This window comes from Petaurus breviceps, unplaced genomic scaffold (assembly GCF_028583685.1).
Source record: "Petaurus breviceps papuanus isolate PSGF00001 unplaced genomic scaffold, PetGlider_PUasm1.0 175, whole genome shotgun sequence".
NCBI lineage: Eukaryota > Metazoa > Chordata > Mammalia > Diprotodontia > Petauridae > Petaurus > Petaurus breviceps.
The window spans coordinates 5,303,214-5,325,373 of NW_027185764.1; the positions used below are offsets into that span (position 1 = coordinate 5,303,214).

The 22,160-nt window shown below is 39.4% G+C and overlaps 1 protein-coding gene across 1 annotated transcript in view; it reads left to right on the forward strand.

Moving 5' to 3' along the window:
* Nucleotides 1–22,160, forward strand: part of GABBR2 (gamma-aminobutyric acid type B receptor subunit 2) — an 861,105-nt gene that overhangs the window by 520,976 nt on the left and 317,969 nt on the right. The window contains exon 5 of the mRNA XM_069084611.1: nucleotides 8,182–8,247. Coding sequence (XP_068940712.1) covers nucleotides 8,182–8,247 — 66 coding nt within the window. The remainder of the gene's footprint in view (nucleotides 1–8,181; nucleotides 8,248–22,160) is intronic.

A 22,160-nucleotide genomic window follows, 5' to 3' on the forward strand; every position in this document is an offset into this window, starting at 1 on the left:
AGCAGGTGGAAGCAGTTGTGTTTCTGACCTTGGGCCTGGCACTGAGAAAGATCCAAAGATAAATAAAACTCAGACTCCATCCTCAAGTACTACTTGTAATCTAGTATGAAGAGTAGGACTGAATATTCAGAGGACCTGCCAGTAACCCCCCATGAGATCTTAAAGCAAATACTCTCTGGGCCTCAGTTTCCCCATCTGTAAAATGAGCAGGTTAGACATGATAATTTTGGGGGTTTCTTCTAGCTTTAAAAGCTGGCATTCATCTAGCACTTTAGCATTTGCAAAACACTTTACAAATGTTATTTATCCTCATAAAAATCTTGAAAGATAGGTCTTATCATTATCCCCATTTTACAGATGAGAAAAACTGAGGCAGAAAGAGCTTAAGTGATTTGCCCAGAGTCACAGAGGCAGAATTTGAATTCAGGTGTTATTCATTCTGTCCACCATGCCACCTTGAAAGAGATTGCCAAAATAGATTTGACAGGCCTTGGCCTTAGTTGGATATTGAACTTGAAAGATGAGGAAAAAGTGACTCTGAGGTTACCAGCAGAGGAGAACAGTGGTTTAGTTTCAGACATGTAGAGCTTGATGTGTCAATAGGACACCTAGCTGAAGATATCTACTAGTTGAAAATATAAGACCTAAGGTTGGTATTCTTGTCATCTCCATTTAACTGATTAGAAAACTGAACCACAGAGAAATTATAAACTCAATACCTTGAGAAATAGGATGCACTATAAATATAGGGTTGGGTTTTTTTTAAGATGAATTCATGGACAAGCAGAGCTATAATGGGTTTCCAAGGGAAACAAGGACTTTGGTAAATCTCTAAACTCGAAAGCTAATATTTAAGGGACATAAGCAGAGCCTTCCACAATATGTCCCCAAGTGCTACTGTCAGAGGGAGAATGAATGCCAGGGTGGACAGACCATGGTTATTTTTCCTTATAAACATTTTATAAGCATTTTAAGATTTACAAAGCATTTACCTCACCATAGCCCTGCAAGGTAGGTGGTATTATCTGCAATTTATAGGTGAGGAAATGGGAGTTCAAAGAAATGAGGTAATTTGTCCATAGTCACATACCAAGACAGTGGGATAGCTGGGACTAAAACTCTGGTCTTCAACGTTATTCTATGAACATGTATTAAGAACATTCTATGTTCCTGGCACTGTCCTAGGTGCTGAAAATACAGATTCAAGGCTGAGAGAATACAGACTTCTCTTCTGTCAATGGACTTAATCTTCTAGGGGAGGGAAATACTCTCAGGGTTCTTTTCTTCTTTTCTTTCTTTCTTCCTTTCTTCCTTCCTTCCTTCCTTTCCTTCTTTCTTTATTTCCTTCTTTCTCTTTTCTCAAAGACCAAACCTTAAACACATTTCACTTTGGAGCTCGCAGATTGGCCCATAATAGGTCCCTGCCCAAACTCTACTTAATGGCTATATTTTGGGTCCTCCTGGATCAGAGTGAATGTCAATAGTAATTGTTTCTCTTTTGACAAGCAACCTGGAGGGTGTTCCCTTCCCAGTTTAATTTTTTTTCTTAATTAAAGGGCCCATCCCTTAATTCACTTCTTTAAAAGGCCTATTCACTGAATGGGCATTGCCTCACTCAAAGTGAGAACCTGAAAAGTCCTAAAAGGCCCAGGGTCTCCCATTGCATCTTGAGCCATCTCCAGTCATCCTGATGAAAATATGGACCCAGATGGCTCTGGAGGAGAAAGTGAGGCTGGTGACCTTGCACAGCCCTCACTAAAATCCAAGTCAACTGCAAGTCATGTCATTATTTCCCTGTTGTCATGGTCCTCTTTGAAAAAAGACCAACACAACTTATCTTCTAAGGGAGGAGAAACCACATGTGCACCAATAAGGAAATAAAGAAGTAATTTCTAGGGAAGGGGGAATCAGAAAAGGCAGAGGAGGAGAAGGGAGAAGAGAGCATCCCAGGCAAAAGGGACAGACTGGGTAAAGGCACAGAAATGGGAAGAAATAGTAACAAGCATTTATTAAACACCTACTGTGTTCCAGGCACTGTGCTAAGAGAATTACAAATGTTTTCTCTTTTGATTTTCCCAACAACCTTAAGAGGCAGGTGCTAGTATTGCTTCCATTTTACAATGAAAGTTAAAGAACTTTCCCCAGGGGGTCATACAGCTAGGACAACTCTGAAGCCAGATGTAAACTCAGGCCCACAACTCTATTTCTTTGCCACCTCAATGAGAGATGGAAGCAGTGAATAAGCCAAATGAGTGGAATACAGAGTGTAGGAGAGAGAGGAGAGGACTAGGAATTGGACCCCTGATTTCCATAGTTCTGAGAATTCCTGGGTGAGGAAATACCTGCAGCCAGCACCTGTCAGTGCCTTCTCTCCAACTAATAGGCTCAGAGAGTGGCCTAGAGCAGAGGTGCCAAACCAGGGCCCCACTTACAACCCACAACACTCCATTCCCAAGTGCTGCTGAACCAGATTAAAATGCAATTGGGAGGTTCTGAAAAAAATAAAAATACAATAAAACATGGCAAATATCCCATTTTAAGGCTAAAAAAATCAATATGCAGCTGGCAGGGATCCTTATATTCACATTCATGGCCCCATTTCTATTTGAGCTTGACACCTTTGAGCCAGAGCATGGAGAGGCTGTAACTTGCCAGGGTCCTATAGCTACTATGTCCCAGAGACAGAGCTCAGATGCAAACTTTCCTGCCTTCAAGATCACTCTCTACCTACTATACCCCACTTAGGGTGAGTATTTTGGAATCATTCTAGAAAGAAAGAGTAAACCATGTTTGGAGGCTTCAAATACCAGCAAGGTGGTTATATTTTATACTCGAGGCCATACTATAGGAGACAACCAGTGGAGCTTCTTGAGGAAGGGAATGCCTGCCTCACTTACCAACCAACTACATGACTGATTGACTGACTAACCTGACCAACCAACCACATGACTGATTGACTGTCTATCCTGCCTGCCTACCTGATTGACTGACTGACTGGTTGATTACCTAACTGACCAACTGACTACCTGACTGGCTGTCTTTTTATTTGTCTGTCTGACTGATTAACTAACTACCTAACTGACCGACTGACTGACTACCTGCCTGCCTGACTGACTGTCCGACTATCTGACTGATTGACTGACTGACTACCTGCCTGCCTAACTACTTGACTGACTGATTGACTGACTGACTGATTGACTGACTTACTACCTACCTGACTAACTACCAACTGACTGACTATCTGACTGACTGGCTGATTAACTATCTGACTGGCTGACTGACTGACTGACTGACTGACTGACTGACTGACTGACTGACTATCTGACTGGCTGACTATCTGACTGACTGACTATCCTGACTGGTTGGCTGACTATCTGACTGATTGACTACATAAGTGACCAACTGACTACCTGCCTGCCTGACTCTGCTTTAGAAATCTTCTGGCAATCAGATGAAGGGGTAAAGCTGGAAACTGACTCCCAAATGCAGTCTTTGCTCCACTATGCCATGCTGCTTTCCAGTGACAGTGTTCTCATTTTAGTCATAGTAGGCATTTGAGGTGACATTGTATGGTATTTTGTATTGAAGTCCTTTGCCTTCAAAGTTTGCACGGTCCCCTGCTTTGGTGTTCTATCCATGTGGCCTTTATTCTGAACTCTCACCTGCACATGCTGAATGTCACATCTGGCCTGTGTACTTGTTGTTTGGAAATGTAAATAGGATTGGAATCTCTTGCCAGGCTGTGAGGTTATCCATGATTTGCTGAATGCATTCTTCCTTAATCCTCATTTTTTTTTAAATTTAACTCTCCTAAGAGTCACATGGAAGGAGAGACACATAGTTTGGATGACAGCTTACCAAGAAAGTCAAAACTGAAGCAATTTAGAGTCTTCAACCAGTCTTCTGTTTTTGCTGTTTTGAAATTTCAGTTTTCAGATGCATCAGTTGTTGTGCAATTATGTATTGTGTAGACATATGCGTGCACATCTGTAGGTGAAATTTATATACGTACCTATGTATACAAATACATCTGTTAGAGGCAGCCAGGGTGCCTCAGTAAATGAAGCACTGTGCATGGTCAGAAAGGCCTAAATTCAGATCTGACCTCAGACACTTCCTGTCTGTATGACCCTGGGCAAGTCACTTAAATCTGTTTGCCTCAACGTCCACCTGTAAAATGAACTGGAGAAGGAAATGGCAAAGAGCTCAGCCTCACTTAACCTCTCAATGTCCTCAACTGTAAAATGTAAAACTGTAAAATGGAAATAATAATATCACCCTCCTCCCAGGGTTGGTGCAAAGATCAAATGAGATATTTGTAAAGCACTTGGCACGGTGCCTGCCTAAGTTTTCCAAGGGGCAAAGGTAAGGAGGAAAAGCGTTTCAAGCATGGGAGGGACAACCTGTGCAACAGCACCTATTATATTTTAGTCAATATTATGGTTGTTTGTGAGGTTGTCTTACTCAACTCAACAAATACTGATTTGAACTCAGGTCCTCCTGACTCTGGGGCCACAGCTCTATCTGACATCATACCTAGCTGCCCAATACGTATTACGACTACAATGTATAAAGTTATGTGGTAGGAATACAGAAACAAAAACAAAATAGTACCTGTCCTCAGGAAGCTTACATTCTACTGGTGACATGGAGTATCTACACTGGCAAGAAAATGCAAAGTAAGTTACAAAAGACCAAGCACTAATACCCGGGGGCAGATTGGAGTGAGGGAGAGGTTTGTTGTTATTATTATTGTTGTTTTTCAGTCTTGTCCAACTCCTCATGACCCCATCCGGGGTCTACTTGGCAAAAATACTGGAATGGTTTGTGCCATTTCTTTCCCCAGCTCATTTTACAGATGAGTAAATGGAGGCAAATAAGATTGACCACTTGCCCAGGGTCACACAGCCAGTAAGTGTCTTAAGCCAGATTTGAACTCAGGAAGATGAATCTTCCTGACTCTAGGCCTAGCACTCTGTCCACTTTGTGACCTAGCTGCCCCAGGAGAGAGGTTTACTATGTTATAAACTTCTTGAGGTCAAAGTCTTGCTTCATTTTTCTCTCTTTCCCAGCTACCTAACAGTTTTCTGAGTATCACTATAGTTTCTTTAATTAAAATAAACTGTAAATAGTAAATCACTAATAAGAAGAAGATTATAGATTTAAGACTAAAAGGGACCTTAGAGGCCATCTCCCATTTTATAGATGAGGAAACTGAGACCCAAAGAGGTCAAGTGACTTGCCTGGGGTCACACAGCTACTAAGTATCTGAGGTTTTCCTACCCCCACACCTAGTATTCCATCCACAGCTCCATCTAACTGCCAAATGAAACCAAACATTTCATTTAACTTGGCTGTTGGGATAACTGAAATAAGGACCGACACAAAAATGATCACTCATTCCCTGACTCCATTCAATGTTTTTAGTTATCAGCCAACCTGTAAATAGTGTGAGATTATGAAGACCTAGGTTAGAACAGCATTTCTCAAAATGTTTTCTATATACCTTTGGTGTTCTACATAGTTTCGTGTGAGAATATTTTGGCACTACTAATATTTTTCCTGATTAAATTGTGTACTTCAATAATTAAGGAGTTTTCTTCCATCATTATAGATACCCCTACTACTACTGTGGATCACAGCCTCTCCATGCCATAGTAGACATTCTCTATAAGATTCCAATGAGAAAATCTGTCACCAGGCCCATACTCAAAGCCTTTCCAGTTTGGTAGGATCTGTAAGACCTCTAACTGCATTAAAATACGCTGTCAGAACCCAGTGTCACTTCCACAAGGCATCAGAGTAATGCTTTTGAGGAGGGTAAAATTATATATGAAGTGTCAAAACTCGGACTGGGTAACCAGAGCTTTGCACTGAAATTTAGAGCATTTGCAACCTTTCAGCAGATAGAAATAATGAAGCTTAGCACCTAATAAACAAGAATAATTAGTTCAAATAGGCAGCAACCCTTCCTGGCTGCACCCCCAGGTTAATTTCCCCCTCAAAGTCCTCTTCCCATCTCAGAAGCAACCATGTAGAGAACCTTGGACTTCCCCTCCCAAACACATTTCCTCCCACTTACTGTGGGTATAAAAATTGCCAGCTCTGCTCAGTGTATGTGTCAAAATAACATTTATGAGGGGTGGCTGGGTGGTGCAGTGAATAGAGCACTGGCCCTGGAGTCAGGAGGACCTGAGTTCAAATCCAGCCTCAGACACTTGACACACTTACTAGTCGTGTAACTTTGGGCAAATCACTTAACTCCAACTGCCCTCCAAAAAGCAAAATAATTATAATAATAATATTTATGAAATCTAACATTGGGAAGGGACATGAAAATGAGCTTGCGTTTCTTCTATTTTGCTCTAAAATGTTTCTACCTCTCTTTTATCTCAGAGCAATTCCATGGCCCCCATGTACCTGGAATAGAATTAATGAATTCTGTCAATAGATCCCAAGCCCCAAAAGATTACATAGCCAAACCAGTTTTGGAATTGCTGTACAAGTTTTCTAAGATAATAGGGCTATTTACAATAGTTCAGTAAGAACTGCTATTGACAGCAAAGAAGATCCAAAAGGAGCAAAAAGCTTACTGGGGCATCACTGAAATCATGACAATGCGGTGCTGCATAAGATGTGATATATGGTAATGACAAGTGGAAATGGCTTGAAATATAGTATAGCATTACGGTCATGGAAATAACAAAGAAACACCTCTCTGGGTTCTCCATTAAGATTTTTAAAAATTGTTTTGGAGTCATTTTCTCCCCAGTTTGCACGACCCAAAGATGATTTTGGAAATTTAGTCCCTTTTATATTATTAAATTATTTGAACATGTAAAATGACTTCCCACTTAGCACTTTCCAACTATGAAGGAATCTAAAATATGTCTTTCAAAGAGGGTTTTTGTTTAAACTGCTCCCTTCCTAATGCATGAGCTAACTTGGGGTTCTACTGAAAAGTTCTAGCAAGAGACTTTTTGGAATGATGGATTCCAGTGCTGGCCTGGGAGGGTGATAACAGGAGACAGAATATTAGATTGGGAGTTAGAAGGCCTCAGATGCTAACTGGCTCTGTGTCCTTAGGCAAGATACTTCAATTCTCTGATTCTCAGCTTCTGTAGCTGTAAAATGGGGATATTAACTGTCTGCCCTGACTATCCCATAGGGTTATTGTGAGGATAAAGTATGGTAGTATACATGAAAATGTACAATCCTCTTTTTCTGTTCCAACTATTAACAGAGAAATGCCTGTTTTATTTAGGGTTTCTGAACTTAAGAATAAAAATAAATAAAATTTTAAACAATGAAAACAATTTAAAATAAAGCTCTTTATAAATGCAAGTTATTATTAGGGGGAATTAGAATTGACTAAGGGGCCCCAAACTGGTAAAAGGAGGGTAGAACACACACAAATACAGAGAGAGACAGAGACAGAGAGACAGAGAGAGAGAGAGAGATTGGTAAAGAAGGAATGCATCCAATTCAACAAGGATAAAGGAACAGGAAGAGGAGGTACTTAAAGAACACTTATTTTGTCCTGACTCTGCCTCAGGTGGGAAGATACTACGAGAGAAAAAGTTGGAAGGGATCAGAAACAGAAACTGATAGAAATAGAAATAAATATGACAGGGATAAAGCATAAGTAAAAAGTGATAGAACAGGAGTAGGAATAGAAAAGAGAGAAGGGAAGGAAAGTATAGGAAAGGGAGAGAGGAAAAGTATAAGCCTGAATTTGCTATTACCACATGCCACTAATTAAATACAAAGGTTGAGGGCAGTGCTATTTCTATATTCATCTTTAAAATAAAGGGAGGAGGGGAGAAGAGGGAAATGATGGAAGGATATCTTCAGAAAGTAGGTTCAGGAGAGATGCCCAAGAAAAATTATGCCCATGAAAAAGATGCCACCCGCAAAAAAGGCTATCTCACCTAGGACTAGGAGATAGAACACCTGCTATTATGAAACAGTATAGCTTTCAAACCAGTCAGCCAAGAAAAGGGCCAAGAGAATCTGCACTGAGCCAAGGTAGATGTTCTCTGGTCCCCTGACTTTTTACACTTGGGAAAGCTGTTTGCATGGGCCCTGGTTTTGTGCATGTCCAATATAAAGATTTGGTCTTTATATGCTTATGATGACAGTCCCCACACCCCTTTCACATATGTGTCCTTTTATCCACAGAGTAATGATGTTCGGATAATTCTTGGCCAGTTTGATCAGAATATGGCAGCAAAAGTATTCTGTTGCGTAAGTAAATTGTCATTTAATTTGTATGTTTGGGGAAATTAACAAAATTTTTATCTGTAAACTGAAGAGCATGAGCCCTGCTCTAACTTTGTATGACAATCAAATTGACAGAAACCTTGGGTTATTCAAGAAGCAAAAGCATTAGTACAAGGGTAACATTCTTAGGGTATTATATTAGACAGTTAAATCTCCCAAAGGTAACAGAATCAAGTGTCAGATTATTGTGATCATGGGGACTCATTTCTGGTTTAATCAGTCCCAACTATTAGAAGATTATTCTTTAGTATGAATTTGCATCCCACCTCCTAATACTAAGCTTGAGTCATCATAATTTTCTTCAGTCAAGATATTCATCACCATCTTCTTGAAGAATAATCTTTCAAGTACCTACATGTTATCATTAGGCAACCCTCCTCCCTACTTCTTATTATCCATGATTAAAAAAGCCAAGCTTCTTTAATTTGCCTTTCTACTACTGTGTACATCATGAGACACACAGTAGGTATTAAAGCTACTTTTTATTGACTCATCAATTCATTTTTTAATTCTTTAAGCATTTTTTTTCTGTTCTCTTCTGGACTCTCCCTATTCTCCACATCTATATTAACCCAGAGGCCAGAGGTAGACCAGACTATCACAAGAACCTGAAAAAGGCAGAACAAGGCATCAGAAGGCCAGGGATCACTGGGGAACCAACTTGGGGAAATGGCAGGTTGGGGAGGGAGGGGAGGGAGAGGAGAGATGTGGAAGAGAATGTTTCATCATCATAGTTCCATGCCATCTATTCAGAAATAAAGTTATCACCTTGTTGCATAAAACAAAAGTGAATCCTTCTGAACAGTAACCTCATAATGAGTAAGAGATTTTCTCTATTTCCCTCTGAATGAAAAGGAAAAGAAGTCCCCAGCCATCTCCAATGAAGAGTGTTGACTACAGGATAAGTTTTCCCTTTTAAGGCTAGTATGCAAGCTCAGTATTCAGAATTTTTATCAGATCGGAATTTCCATAGCATAGTTAAAACATAGCTCATAAGGAATAGAAAGGCCATTTTTTGGCAGAAACATTGCTAATCTTAACAAGAGAACTTCAATACCATCATGGGGAATAAGGAGGGTTAACTAGAGACCATTAAGGACAATAGGTATGATATAGAGAAGAGAATCCTATATGGAAAGGAACTCAGTATAATAAGGAATAATTGGGAATGGAATTGGGGGAGAGGGGAATTAGGGTTTTAGATTATATATCAAAGTTCAGAGTAGAATAATCACACAAAGGTACACATTTGCAAAGGAAATGGATCTGATAGAACACAGGGAGAGCAACTTTGAAAAGGAATATACCTTGGAGGTAGATACATGGTAGAGAACATTTGGGTAGGGAGAAAAGATAAAAGAAATGGAAATGATGTTACTTTAGTAATCAGTCACCCAACAAGATGGAGGATATGGCCAATACTTTCCTAAAGCCTACACTAACAAACGGCCAGAAGCATACTTGCTGACCCTGATAAAGACTTGCTTGTTAAATGTGTATTTAAGACAAAGCTAGGAAAGATATGTTGAATAATAGCATTTTTTTTTACTCTTGAAACTAGAATGATGAATCAAATCTGTAAGATAAAACTTAACAAGGATAAAATGTAAAGTTCTTTATTTTGACTCAAAAATTAACTGTATATACACTGAATGGGAAAAATTCATTTAATAGTAAGTCATTTAAAAAGACCAGGGTATTTTAACTGGCCACAAATACAATTTAAAAAATGGGGACTTGAGTATGAATACTGAAAAAGCTAATGAAATATTAAGCTGCATTATTGGAAGTTTAGCATCCAATAGAAGAGAGATAAGACTCCCCATGCCTTCATTGATCAGACTCTGTTTTGAAAATTGGGTTCTGTCTTGGACATCACATTTCGAGAACAACATTAACTGATTCCTTATCTGAGAGTTCCCTATATCAGAGGAGTCAAGTGGCCTACAGGCCACAATATTCCCAACTTCGGTCCAAACCAGATTAAAATATAATTGGAAAAAAAGGTAACAAAATAAATAAAAATATGATAGAGCACTAATAATGTTCATATGTGGTTTTCTAATCCAAAATGTAGCCCACAGGAATCCTGATGTATGGTTCTTTTTAAATTTGCCCTATATCAATTAAATCATAGGTCTGGTCTCAAGCTCTATCCCTATTCCTCCCAAAGCTCTGTTGTTTCAGCATGAAACGTAATGTATTGCAAGTTGAGAAAGTAAATCTCATCCCCTCAAACACTGCCATCTCAGGCATTCTCCTGGATAACCAGAGCTCTCAGGAAGTGTTGAGACAAGTGATTCCAAAGCCCCAAGACTGGTCTGATCAAAAGCACTAGGTACAGGAAGCAAGGATAAGAGGTCTGAAAAATCTTGACATGAATCCAATAAATCCATGAACACATGGCGTCTTCTAAATAAGGACTTAAAGAAAAAGTGGCATTTGTTAAGTTAGCTTATGACATCCCAATTTATTTTCCTGTTGAAAATATTGTCATTTAGGAAGGATTTTGATTTTAGTTCCCTGTAAGACATGGGACTAGATGACTATTCAGATTTCTGTTCAGAGTCCATGATTCTTCATGTCTCATCTTAAACAAAAATATCCCTCTGCTATGTACCACAGAATTCTTATTTTTCCATAACAGTGGCATTGTTGTTCCAGTAATTTCAAGGTTAAATATTGCCTTTTAGTAAATTGTCTTTGACATGTACATAAGTCCAAGCTACCTGTCATGTTGACCTGGGAACAAGCATTATGACCACAGATTTCCAAGGCTTTTAAAAAGAACAAAGCAATTAATTTGATTAAACCAACTGAATTTGAATAATTCTCTAATAAACTCTAGCAGTGAAGAAAACATTTTACAACTCCAATTTAAAACTTTTTAAGTTTTGTAAAAAATATGGTTTTTAAATGGTCCTTTCTGGATCCCTAAAATTTGTATAACTTAGCTGTGCCACAAATAAATTTTAGATAATCCTGTATGTTTCTTGGTTGCTAAGGGAGGGTTTTATACAAATCTTGAGAACACAGGCCCTGGCTTCAAAGGGCAAAGAACTGAAGTTGAAAGGGAAAGAGCTTTCTTTCTTCTAGAAGAAAATGGAAAGGAAAAAAAAGTCCTCCCTTCTGATCATTGGGAAAAAAACTCACAGACAAGTCACAGTGCTGGCATAGGGCTACAATAATAGCACACAGTTTGGGCAGTTTTTACATTTTAAAAAGCACTTTCACTATCTCATTTGAGTCTCACAATAGCTTTGTGAAGTGAGAAAGGGCAAGTTTTACTATCCCCATCTTATAAATAAGGCAAATCTGGTTCAGAGAAGATCAATGATTTACCCAAGGTGACAGAGCTAAACAGGGGACAGGATTGGAAATAGATTCAAGGTCTCCTTTATCTTGAACAAGCATTTTTTGTTCTACTTTTCTGAGTTCTACAAGAAAGAAATCTTTGAGAAGAAAACTGTGTAAGGAATTAATTCAAAATCAAGCTATTGAAAAGGGCCTTCACCGAAATGGCTCCCTAAATTGAAGTACTTAAAGACCACTTGTGGTTGTGAGGTTGTGCCACAGGGAAGCTGTTGGCAAATGAGAAAACCTACCACTAAGTGTCTTTGTCACTAGACTCATCCAAAGCCCAAAAGACCAATTACACAATGTGGAAAGATTTGATACTAAGGTGAGTCAAGATGAGTTTATGGAATATGGAAACCTTCAACTCAAGCTAGAACAGAAAACCCAGCTTAGATAAGTAGGTTATTGATATTACTAAAGAATTTAGTGAAAAAGGTTTTCGATTAGACCTATATTTATTTCTTTAGCTTTTGCTCCCGTTGTATATTGTTTTATATATAATGGTTAGTAATATCAGTTAATGTTTATGTCTAGGAAGACTTAATAAAGGGTTATATTCTTGTTTAAGTAAAAAAAAATGCTAATTTACCTTTCAATTAACCTTGACTAGGTATTTGAAATGATCGATTTTATTCTTCCCATTGCTTCTATCTCTTGTTTATTCATAAATTGCTCGCCTATCCATAGGTCTCATTGGAATATGATCCATGCTTATCTAGTTTTCTTCTAATATCTCTCTTTATATCCGGATCATGTATCCATTTTGACCTTATCTTGGTAAATGGTGTAAGATATTGATCTATGCTCAACTTCTGCCAGACAGCTCTCCAGCTTTAACAGTTTATCGATAAATAATGATGACTTCTTATCCCCAAAATTTAAGTCTTTCCCTTTGTCAAACACAAGATTACTATATGTAAATTGTATGTCTACTCTATGGAAAGGCTACCGTTGCAAGCAAAGTAATAATAATATCTGATAAATACATAAAGCTCTGAGGTTTGCAAAGTGAAAAAGTATATGATATTATTCAATATTCATAATAACAGGTCATTAGGCCACCTACAGAAATGTATAGCCTCAAGATATAAGTTTCACTATATACCCCACACACATACATATATAAAACAATATAGTGAGTTAATCAGAGATGTAACAGAGGAGACCGGACAAAAGATTGGACCAGTTAAGTCCTAAGGTTCCTTCTAATTCTGAGATTTTATTGTTTCTTCTCTTTAAAATCACCAAGTTCAACATGGTCTCAACTTCTCAAGTCTTTTTTTCTCTAGCATCCAGTCACTTTCTGCTACTGCCTTATCCAGTTTCCAAGCCAGAGATGTCCTATCCCTTCCCATTCCCCACCAATATCTTTCTAGGTGTTCTGAGACCACAAGAATATAGTGAAACCCTGTTGCTTCCAAGAAAGTAAAACTCTATCCATTCTAATTTCCCAAGAACAGTGCTTGGCAGTTCTCCTCATTCTTTCCCCAGAGCCATATGGAACAGCCCAGGCATTAAGTGATGTGGTGACATAAGCACTGGATCTGGAATCAAGAAAGCTTGAGTTCAAATCCGACCTCAGGAAACTTACTAGCTGGGTAACCCAGGACAAGTCACTTAACATCTGCTTCCACTATAAAATACATGCTAGGGTTGTTGTGAGGATAGAAAGAGACAATATTTGTAAAGTTTCTAGCACACAATAGGCACTTAATAAATGTTAGCCTATTTTACTCAGTGCATTCAATGGATTTACAAATTAACCACACAAATTAGCAGCTATCTTTAGAATTATCAAGGTACAAGTAGGACTTTTAAGGTTATGAGACCAACTTATAACAAACTAGAAAAGTGAAGAGAACTCAGTTCATCACCCTATGAGTATTTTCCAGGTAACTTTTGAAGCCAGTGTTCTCATCCTTAGATAAGAGGGCACCAAGCCTATTCTTTTGATCTAAACCATCCAGTGATGCTGGTCTTTCCTCCATGCTTGCTAATGGCACACATCAGTGGTGGCCTCGATACTCTCAATACTTTGTTTTTATTCAGGGTGCTCATCGTGAGAAAAAGAGCTTGAATCTCATTGCTACTTTTCTCTTGTGGTTTTTGAGGCCTTGGGAGTTGGAGATTTGCTTTTCATCCTAGACTTTGCTTGAGATAGAGACTTTGCCATGAAAATCACGTAATCAAAAGCCATACTGCTGAACAATGGGTATCCAAGTGGCAACGTGAAGAGATGGTTCAACTTCCACAAGTCTAAAGCAAATGATTATTTATAGCTCAACAGTTAAAATTGCCCTTGATGTAAAGCAAACAAATTCTCATTTTTCATTTTCCATCTGCATTCAGTGATCAGTTATATGCCCTGTAGTTATGAAGGGTCATATTTTTGAAACTCTTACTTTTATTCCTCAAATTTTCCTTCTCCCTCAAAAAAGTAAGTGGTTTGCCTGGTGGTGCCAGAAGGAAGGTGAATGAATACCTAAATCCCTGCAGCCAACAAGCTCCCACTGTTTCACAAAATTTAAAAATTTTATCTTCTACAAAACATGTTTTTCAAATAATAAACATGAAGGCTGCAAATATATTCCTAGCTTACAGATAGAAAAAAATGAGACTCATTTTCATTAATCAGGCATGAGAATTAGCTGGAGGTCACTCATCCAGCAACACCCCCAGGAAGCTAAGGATTAAGAAAGAAGAACAAAAGCCATTTGAGCAGAATAGCTGTCATAAAGTCCATGCATTTTGCTGATAAAAGAGTCCTGGAGTCCTTCACTGAAAACCTGCTTACATTTATTTTATAATCAACTCTAACAGACTTGATAGTGGAGTTTTCCAGCTTATATAACAAACTAAAAGCAATTCACTAGTTTTGAGAAGAGAAAGGCTACTACTGCTATAAACAGTTATAATGATAGAAATAAGAAGTGACATCCTCCAATATAATAGAAAGGGAAGAGAAAGAAAAACCATAAAAAGTAGATTGAGAATTTTAAAATGTCCCAAGTCTAGGTGTATTCAATGTCCAGACAAAACCCTCCATGAACCTCAATAGTCTCCATGTTTATGATGACCCCAAATCATCAAGAAAAGCTTATATTCAGCATTCCCTGTTTAAAAAAACAGGACACATGTAATACTTTTTAGGAAAATTTCCAAAATTGTAGAGATAATAACTTTTTTATTTAAAAAGAAATTTGGTATTTGTAGAATAAACATACAGCCATCAGGAAGATTCAGGTAAAAGGACATCTGTGCCCAAAAATTCTGGGTAGCCAAGGTAATTATAGTTCAACATTAACTCAGAAAGGGGAGAAAAGGAACCCCCCACACACACCTGGAAAAGATTGTTACAAGAGAAGCATGCTTTCATATGGGCACTGTGTTGTTTCCTTAATTTTTCTCAACTATGCTGAGGAAAAGAGTACTCAAAGGCTGGGACATAGAAGGCCAAAAACAGTCTTTCAGAGGTGCTGAAAGCAAATTGAACCCAGTACAAAAAAAAAGTCAGAGAAACCCATTAGAGTACAGAACTTACAGACTCAGAAGTGCTAAGAAAGCACTTAACACTTTCTCTCCAATAAGGTAGTTAAATTAATAGCTAAAACAAAGTGAGTGCAGCAGACAGATGAAGCAGAAACCAGATCCAAGCTTATGGCCTGGTATATTTCAAACTCTTCAATATGAAAATGAAACTTCAGTATTTCTCTTTTTACCAGAATGAAAAGGCAGAGTTAGGTTAAACCATTAAGGTTAGTTTGAGAGAGGAACTAAAGGAAGAAACATAAAATATCAGGAATCAAATTTTGCCTCTTCAACTTACTAGCTCTATGACTGACTGAATCCCTTAATATTTTCCTTTTTTCTTTTTTTTTTGCTTTTTGGAGGGGCAATTGGGATTAAGTGACTTGCACAAGGTCACATGGCTAGTAAGTGCTAAGTGTCTGAGGCTGGATTTGAACTCAAGTCTTCCTGACTCCATGGCTGGTGCTCTATTCACTGCACCACCTAGCCACCCTGCCACCCCTTTCCCTTAATCTTTCTTAACTTCAGTTTCCAATCTGTGGGATGGGGATGTGGGACAGGGCTGGTCTCTTAAGATTCCCTTCTAGATCCAAATCCAATGACCTTATAATGAGATGCTTGTCACAGAATATATCTGTCCTTTGATTTATTATGCAAACTTTGGGAGTTAGATTTTCTTAAATATTTATACTTTTACAGCAATTTCTTCCTCTATAAAATGAGTAAGTTGTCTGAGATGATGGCTGAGATCTCTTCCAGCTCAAAGTCTATGATTCTCTTATTTTAATGAGCATAGCTTGTATAAACATAACTATAGCTAGAATTTGTTTCATTTTCAGTCATGTCCAACTCTTTGTGACCCTATTTAGGGCTTTCTTGGTAGAGGTAATAGTTTGCCATTTCCTTCTATAGCTCAGTTTACAGAGGAAGAAACTGAGGCAAAGAGAGCTAAGTGACTTTCCCAGGGTCACATAGCTAGTAAGTGTCTGAGGTCATATTTGAACTCAGGAGTCCTTGCTCCTTGCTGGCACTTTATCCAATGTGCCACCTAGCTGCCCCCATCCCTGCTTTCAAGAAGCTCAAAATTGAAGAAATCCACTATAGTTGAACTATACTTGTGAAATGGATTATTTGAACCCAAATATAGAACTTTATGTTTGACCCCATTATATTTCATCCTATTTAATTCAACTCATTCACACTGTTGCAATCTTTTGAATTCTACTATTTCATCTAGCATGTTGGCTATCCCTCCAATCTTCATTTCATCTACAGATTTAACAAGCATGTCCTCTATGCCTTCCCAAAGTCATAGATAAAAATGTTGAGAAGCACAAGAGAAATCCCTGGGCCATTCCACTAGAGACATGTCTCCAATTTTGTGTGGAAATCATGAAGGTCTACTCTCTGGGACTGGTCATTCAATCAATTTCAAATCTACCTAACCATACTATTAACTAGCCTATATCTTTCCACCATATCCCATCACTTATCTCTATTCCCTAGAGTTGGCCATTCAATCAGTTTCAAATCTACCTAATCTTACTGTTATCTAGCCTGTATCTCTCAATCTTATCCCACTACTCTTTGTGTCTGATCATTCAATCAGTTTCAAATCCACCTAACCATCTAGCCTATAACCCTGCTACTTACTGTCTGGGTCTGGTCATTCAATCAGCTTCAAGTCCATGTGATGGTGCCCTTATTTAGACTATATCTCTCCATCTTTCCCCCAAGCATAATGTGAAAGACTTTTGTCACATGCATTATGAAATCTAAGCATACTGTGTCGCCATCATTCCCTTGATCTACCAGCTAGTTATCATGTCAAAAGAAAAAAAAGGCCATGAGGTTAGTCTGGCATGACCTGCTGTTGATAAAGTCATGCTGGCCTTAGTAATCACTACTTCTAAGTGCTCACAAAATATTTCCTGAATAATATGTTCAAGAATTTTGCCAGGAATAGATATACAGCTCGCCAGTTAATAGTTTTTGTGCTTCTCAGTTTTTTGTTGGGTTTTTTTTTTTTTGCCCTTTTGGAGGGGGAAGGTAGGGCAGTTAGGGTTAAGTAACTTGCTCAAGGTTACACGGCCAGGTGTTTCTGGGTGGGTGCCGAGTGTCTGAGCCCGGGATTCGATCTCCAGGTCTTCTCAACACTGAAGCCGGTGCTCTTACTTGCTGTGCTACCTGGCTGCCCCGGATTAGCATTTTTAATTTGCCCTGTTTATCACCAGTATGTTGTACATTTGTTTATAGATATTTAAGGTCTTGGGTTTTATTGATGATTTAATCTTGAATTTTGTCACTTATAAAATGTTCACCGGCTGCTTTTTGTCCTTTGTTGTCTTTGCTGCTCTCTGGCGTGCCGGGCTAGTCAGATCTATGTAGGTAATTTGCTTTCTCCAATCCCTTTTCAGTTTAGAATGTTCTTGATCATCTTCCAAATACTCCAAGCAAGCATGGTTTTACTGGGCCTTCTCAGGGACACTCCATCCCTTCCCAGGACAATAAGTCCTACATTTTAAACTGGGGTACAGCCACTTCCCAAATCTGCCCTTCTCTTCCTGAATCCCCACTACAAGAAGCTGTAGCATGCATAGCAACCATGCCCCAGTAAAACTATGTTGGCAGATGGACATTAAAGGTAGCCAACGAAACTCAAACTCATCAGTGAATTAGGCGGATTCTACCCCAAGCATGTGAAGGCTTTCCCCGGGTGCAGTGGGCAAATGAGAACTGTTTGCTCCGGTGGCCACAAAGGGGGCTGAAATAGACTCTGGGGAATGCCTAGAGAATGCTTAGACACCATAGATGCCAAGGTTATCCAGTGTACCCCAGGCCAGCACAGTTATCCCGTCTGAAGTGTGAGAGAGAAACTAATGACCGTGTGCTCCTCCACCTCACTTAAACCCAATTCACAGACAAGTCAAGACATCATCCCATAATGTCATTAGTCCCCTTCAAAAGCAAAGAGCCAATAACAACCAGGGACCTAAAATTAATAGGAGTGATGAAAAGGGCCCTTGTTTCCATCCCCCCACAAACATCCTCCCCCAAAGTCTTCAGGTTCCTTCTCATGGCTTTATTTGTTCTTACCTGAAGCACCACAGATGAGTACTTGGATGGTTTTGACAGTTTGACAGTTCATAGAATCATTGTTTTAGTGCTGAAAGGGATCTTAGAAGTTATTGAGTCCAACCTCCCGATCTTACATAGGAAGAAACAGAAGGGAAAAGAGGTTCAGTGATTTATGCAGGATTACAGAGCCATTAAACATTTCAATCAGATGTCACAATCTATTCCAGAGGACAGAGAGAGTGTGTGCTTGCCTTAATGAGATCCCAGATCCACTTAAATCAGGAATATTATGGAGAAGGGATAGGACCTTCTCCAGAGTGGACAGGTCTGCTGGCATCTTCACTAATCCTCTTGGTTAGCCACATCTCTGCCAAGGTTCAGTCTCAGCTCTCATTTTGGTGGTAGCACTCATCCCATATGGTCAATCCTTCCATGCACTTCACCCCAGAATCTCAGCTTCAGGTTGGGATCATGGAAAGAGTGGGACTTAAAGAGTCAAAAGACCCAGGTTTGAGTCTCAGCTCTGACATTTATTAGCTGTGTGTCTACAAGACAGTCACTTCATCTAACTGATCTTAAGTTTCCTTTTTCTAAAATGGGATGGATAATACTAGACCTACTCTTCCCTATTGTGAAGAAAGCATTTTGTAAACCTTAAAGTGCAATATAAGTGGGATAGAGCCAAGATGGCAGAATAAAAGCAGGGACTTGCTTGAGCTGTCCCCCAAGCCCCTCCAAATACCTATAAAAATGACTCTACGGGGCAGCCAGGTAGCACAGCGAGTAAGAGCATCGGCTCCAGTGTCAGGATGACATGTGGATCGAATCCGGGCTCAGACACTTATTACCCACCCAGAAACACCTGGCCATGTAACCTTGAGCAAGTTACTTAACCTCAATTGCTTAGAAGCGGCCAGGTGGCTCAGCAAGTAAGAGCACCGGCTCCAGTGTTGGGATGACCTGGGGATCAAATCTGGGCTCAGATACTTAGCACCACACCCAGAAATAACTGGCCATGTAACCTTGAGCAAGTTACTTAACCCCGATTGCTTTAAAAAAAAATTACTCTAAACAAATTCTAAAGTGGCAGAACCCACAAAATGACAGAATGAAACAAATTTCTAGTCCAAGAAAACCTAGAAGGTTGACAGGAACAGTCTATTGCACCAGTCTGAGAGAAGGGCACAGTCCAGCAGGGGCTGCGCCAACACAGATGGGGCCAGAGCAGGCCTCAGGGGACTGAATCACTGGCAACTATGGCAGTTTCCACACTTCTCAACCCACAAATGCCAAAGACAACTTAAAAGGTCTGTGGAACCTGGGTGAAAGAGGAGGACAGTCTTTCTCCAGCCCCAGGATGGCCATAGTGGGGGCAGTGACAGTGGCTGCTTCTGGGAGCTCTTGGCCTACAGATGGTGGAGGGATTGAGCAGCTGATCAGAGGTGGATTGCAGTGATCTCTTTGGTGGCGTAGTGGCAGGACTCTCTTGCTGTGCCCATGCTTGCATATAGGTTGCTGTCCTAGGTGGCAATCTGGGGGGTGAGAAGGAGCACTGAAGTGGTAGAGCTTGGGGTAATGGTGAAGAGATTCTAAGGCATAAAAGAGTGCTTGTGGTCACTCACAGACGAGAGAACAGACCAGGAGAGGAGTAAACAACTTTCTTTTGATCATACAACCTTGGAAGAACTGAAAACTTACAGATCCCTAGAAATATCTCTGAAAAGAGCTCCACAAAACCCCTGAAGCTTAGGACAGCACAGCCTCCACACTGGAAGCAGAAACCTGCCTTAACAAAGAGCTAAAAAATCATGTAATTGGCTAGAAAAATGAGCAAACAGTGTAAAAAGTCAGACTGCAGAATCTCACTTTGGTAATAAGGAAGATCAAAGATCAAAACATACATTCAGAAGAAGACAACAAAGTCAAAGCTCCCACATCCAAAGCCTCCAAGAAAAATATGAATTAGTCTCAGGCCATAGAAGAGCTCAAAAAGGATTTTGAAAATAAAGTAAGAGAAGTAGAGGGGAAAATGGGAAGAGAAATTAGAGAGATGCAAGAAAACAATGCAAAACGAGTCAGCAGCTTGCTAAAAGAGACCCAAAAAAATACTGAAGAAAATAACACCTTAAAAAATAGAATAGATTGAATGGCAAAAGAGGTTCAAAAAACCCAATGAGAAGAATGCCTTAAAAAGCAGAAGGGCCAAATGGAAAAGGAGGTCCAAAAGCTCACTAAATTGGGGTGGCTAGGTGGCACAGTTACACTTAACACAAAACTAGCCATGTGACCATGGGCAAGTCACTTAACCCCAATTGCCCTACCTTCCCCTCTCCAAAAAGAAAAAAAAGCTCACTGAAGAAAATAATTCCTTAAAAAATAGAATAGAGAGGGTGGCTAGGTGGTGCAGTGAGTAGAGTGCCAGCCCTGGAGTCAGGAGGACATGAGTTCGGATCTGGCCTCGGACACTTCACACACACACACACACACACACACACACATACACACACACACACACAAACCCTAGCCATGTGACATTGGGCAAGTTACTTAACCCCAATTGCCCTCCAAAAATAAACTAGAATAGAGCAAATGGAAGCTAATGACTTTATGAAAATCAAGAAATTATAAAACAAGACCAAAAGAACAAAAAAGTAGGAGGCAATGTGAAATATCTCATTGGAAAAAACAACTGTCCTGGAAAACAGATTCAGGAGAGATAATTTTAAAATTATGGGGCTACCTGAAAGCATAGACATTATCTTTCAAGAAATAATTAGGGGAAGGCAGGTGGCACAGTGAATAGAGCAGCAGCCCTGGAGTCAGAAGGACCTGAGTTCAAATCTGACATCAGGCACTTAACACTTACTAGCCATGTGACCTTGGGAAAATCACTTAACCCCAATTGCCCTGCCTTCCCCCCTCCAAAAAGCAAAAAAAGAAAGAAAGAAAGAAATTATCAAGGAAAACTGCCCTGATATTGTAGAACCAGATCTGTTTCCCAGAAGGGAAAATAGATGTTAAAAGAATCCACTGATCACCTTCTGAAAGAGATCCCAAAAGGAAAACTTTAAGGAATATTGTAGCCAAATTCCAGAGTTCCCAGGTCAAAGAGAATATATTGCAAACAGTCAGAAAGAAAAAATTCAAGTATTGTAGAAATACAATCAAGATAGCACAAGATTTAGCAGCTTCTACATTAAGGGATCAGAGGACTTGGAATATGATATTCCAGAGGTCAAAAGAGCTAGGATAAAACCAAGAATCACCTACCCAGCAAAACTGAGCATAATACTTCAGGGGAAAAAATGGGCATTCAATGAAATAGAGGACTTTCAAGTATTGTTGCTGAAAAGATCAGAGCTGAATAGAAAATTTGACTTTCAAGGACAAGAATCAAAAGGTAAACAGGAAAGAGAAATCATAAGGGAACTTATTAAAGCTGAACTGTTTACATTCCTACATGGAAAGATGATATTTATAACTCATGAGATCATTCTCAGTATTAGGGTAGTTGGAGGGAATAAATTTGTGTGTGTGTATCTATCTATCTATATCTACATATCTATCTATATCTATATAGGTAGATATAGACAGGGGGCACAGGGAGAGTTGAATATAAAGGGATGATATCCAAAAAATAAAATTAAGTGGTGAGAGAGAGGAATGTACTGGGAAAAGGAGAAAGGGAGTGGTAGAATGGGGTAAATTATCTCACATAAAAGAGGAAAGAAAAGGCTTTTACAATGGAGAGGAAAAAGGGGGAGGTGAGAGGGAATCCATGAACTTTCATCAGATTTGGCTTAAGGAGGGAGTAACATACACACTCAATTGGGTATGGAAATCTATCTTACCCTACAGGATAGTGGGGGGGGGGGGGGGAGGGGAATAAAAGAGGGTGGGGAGGATGGAAGGCA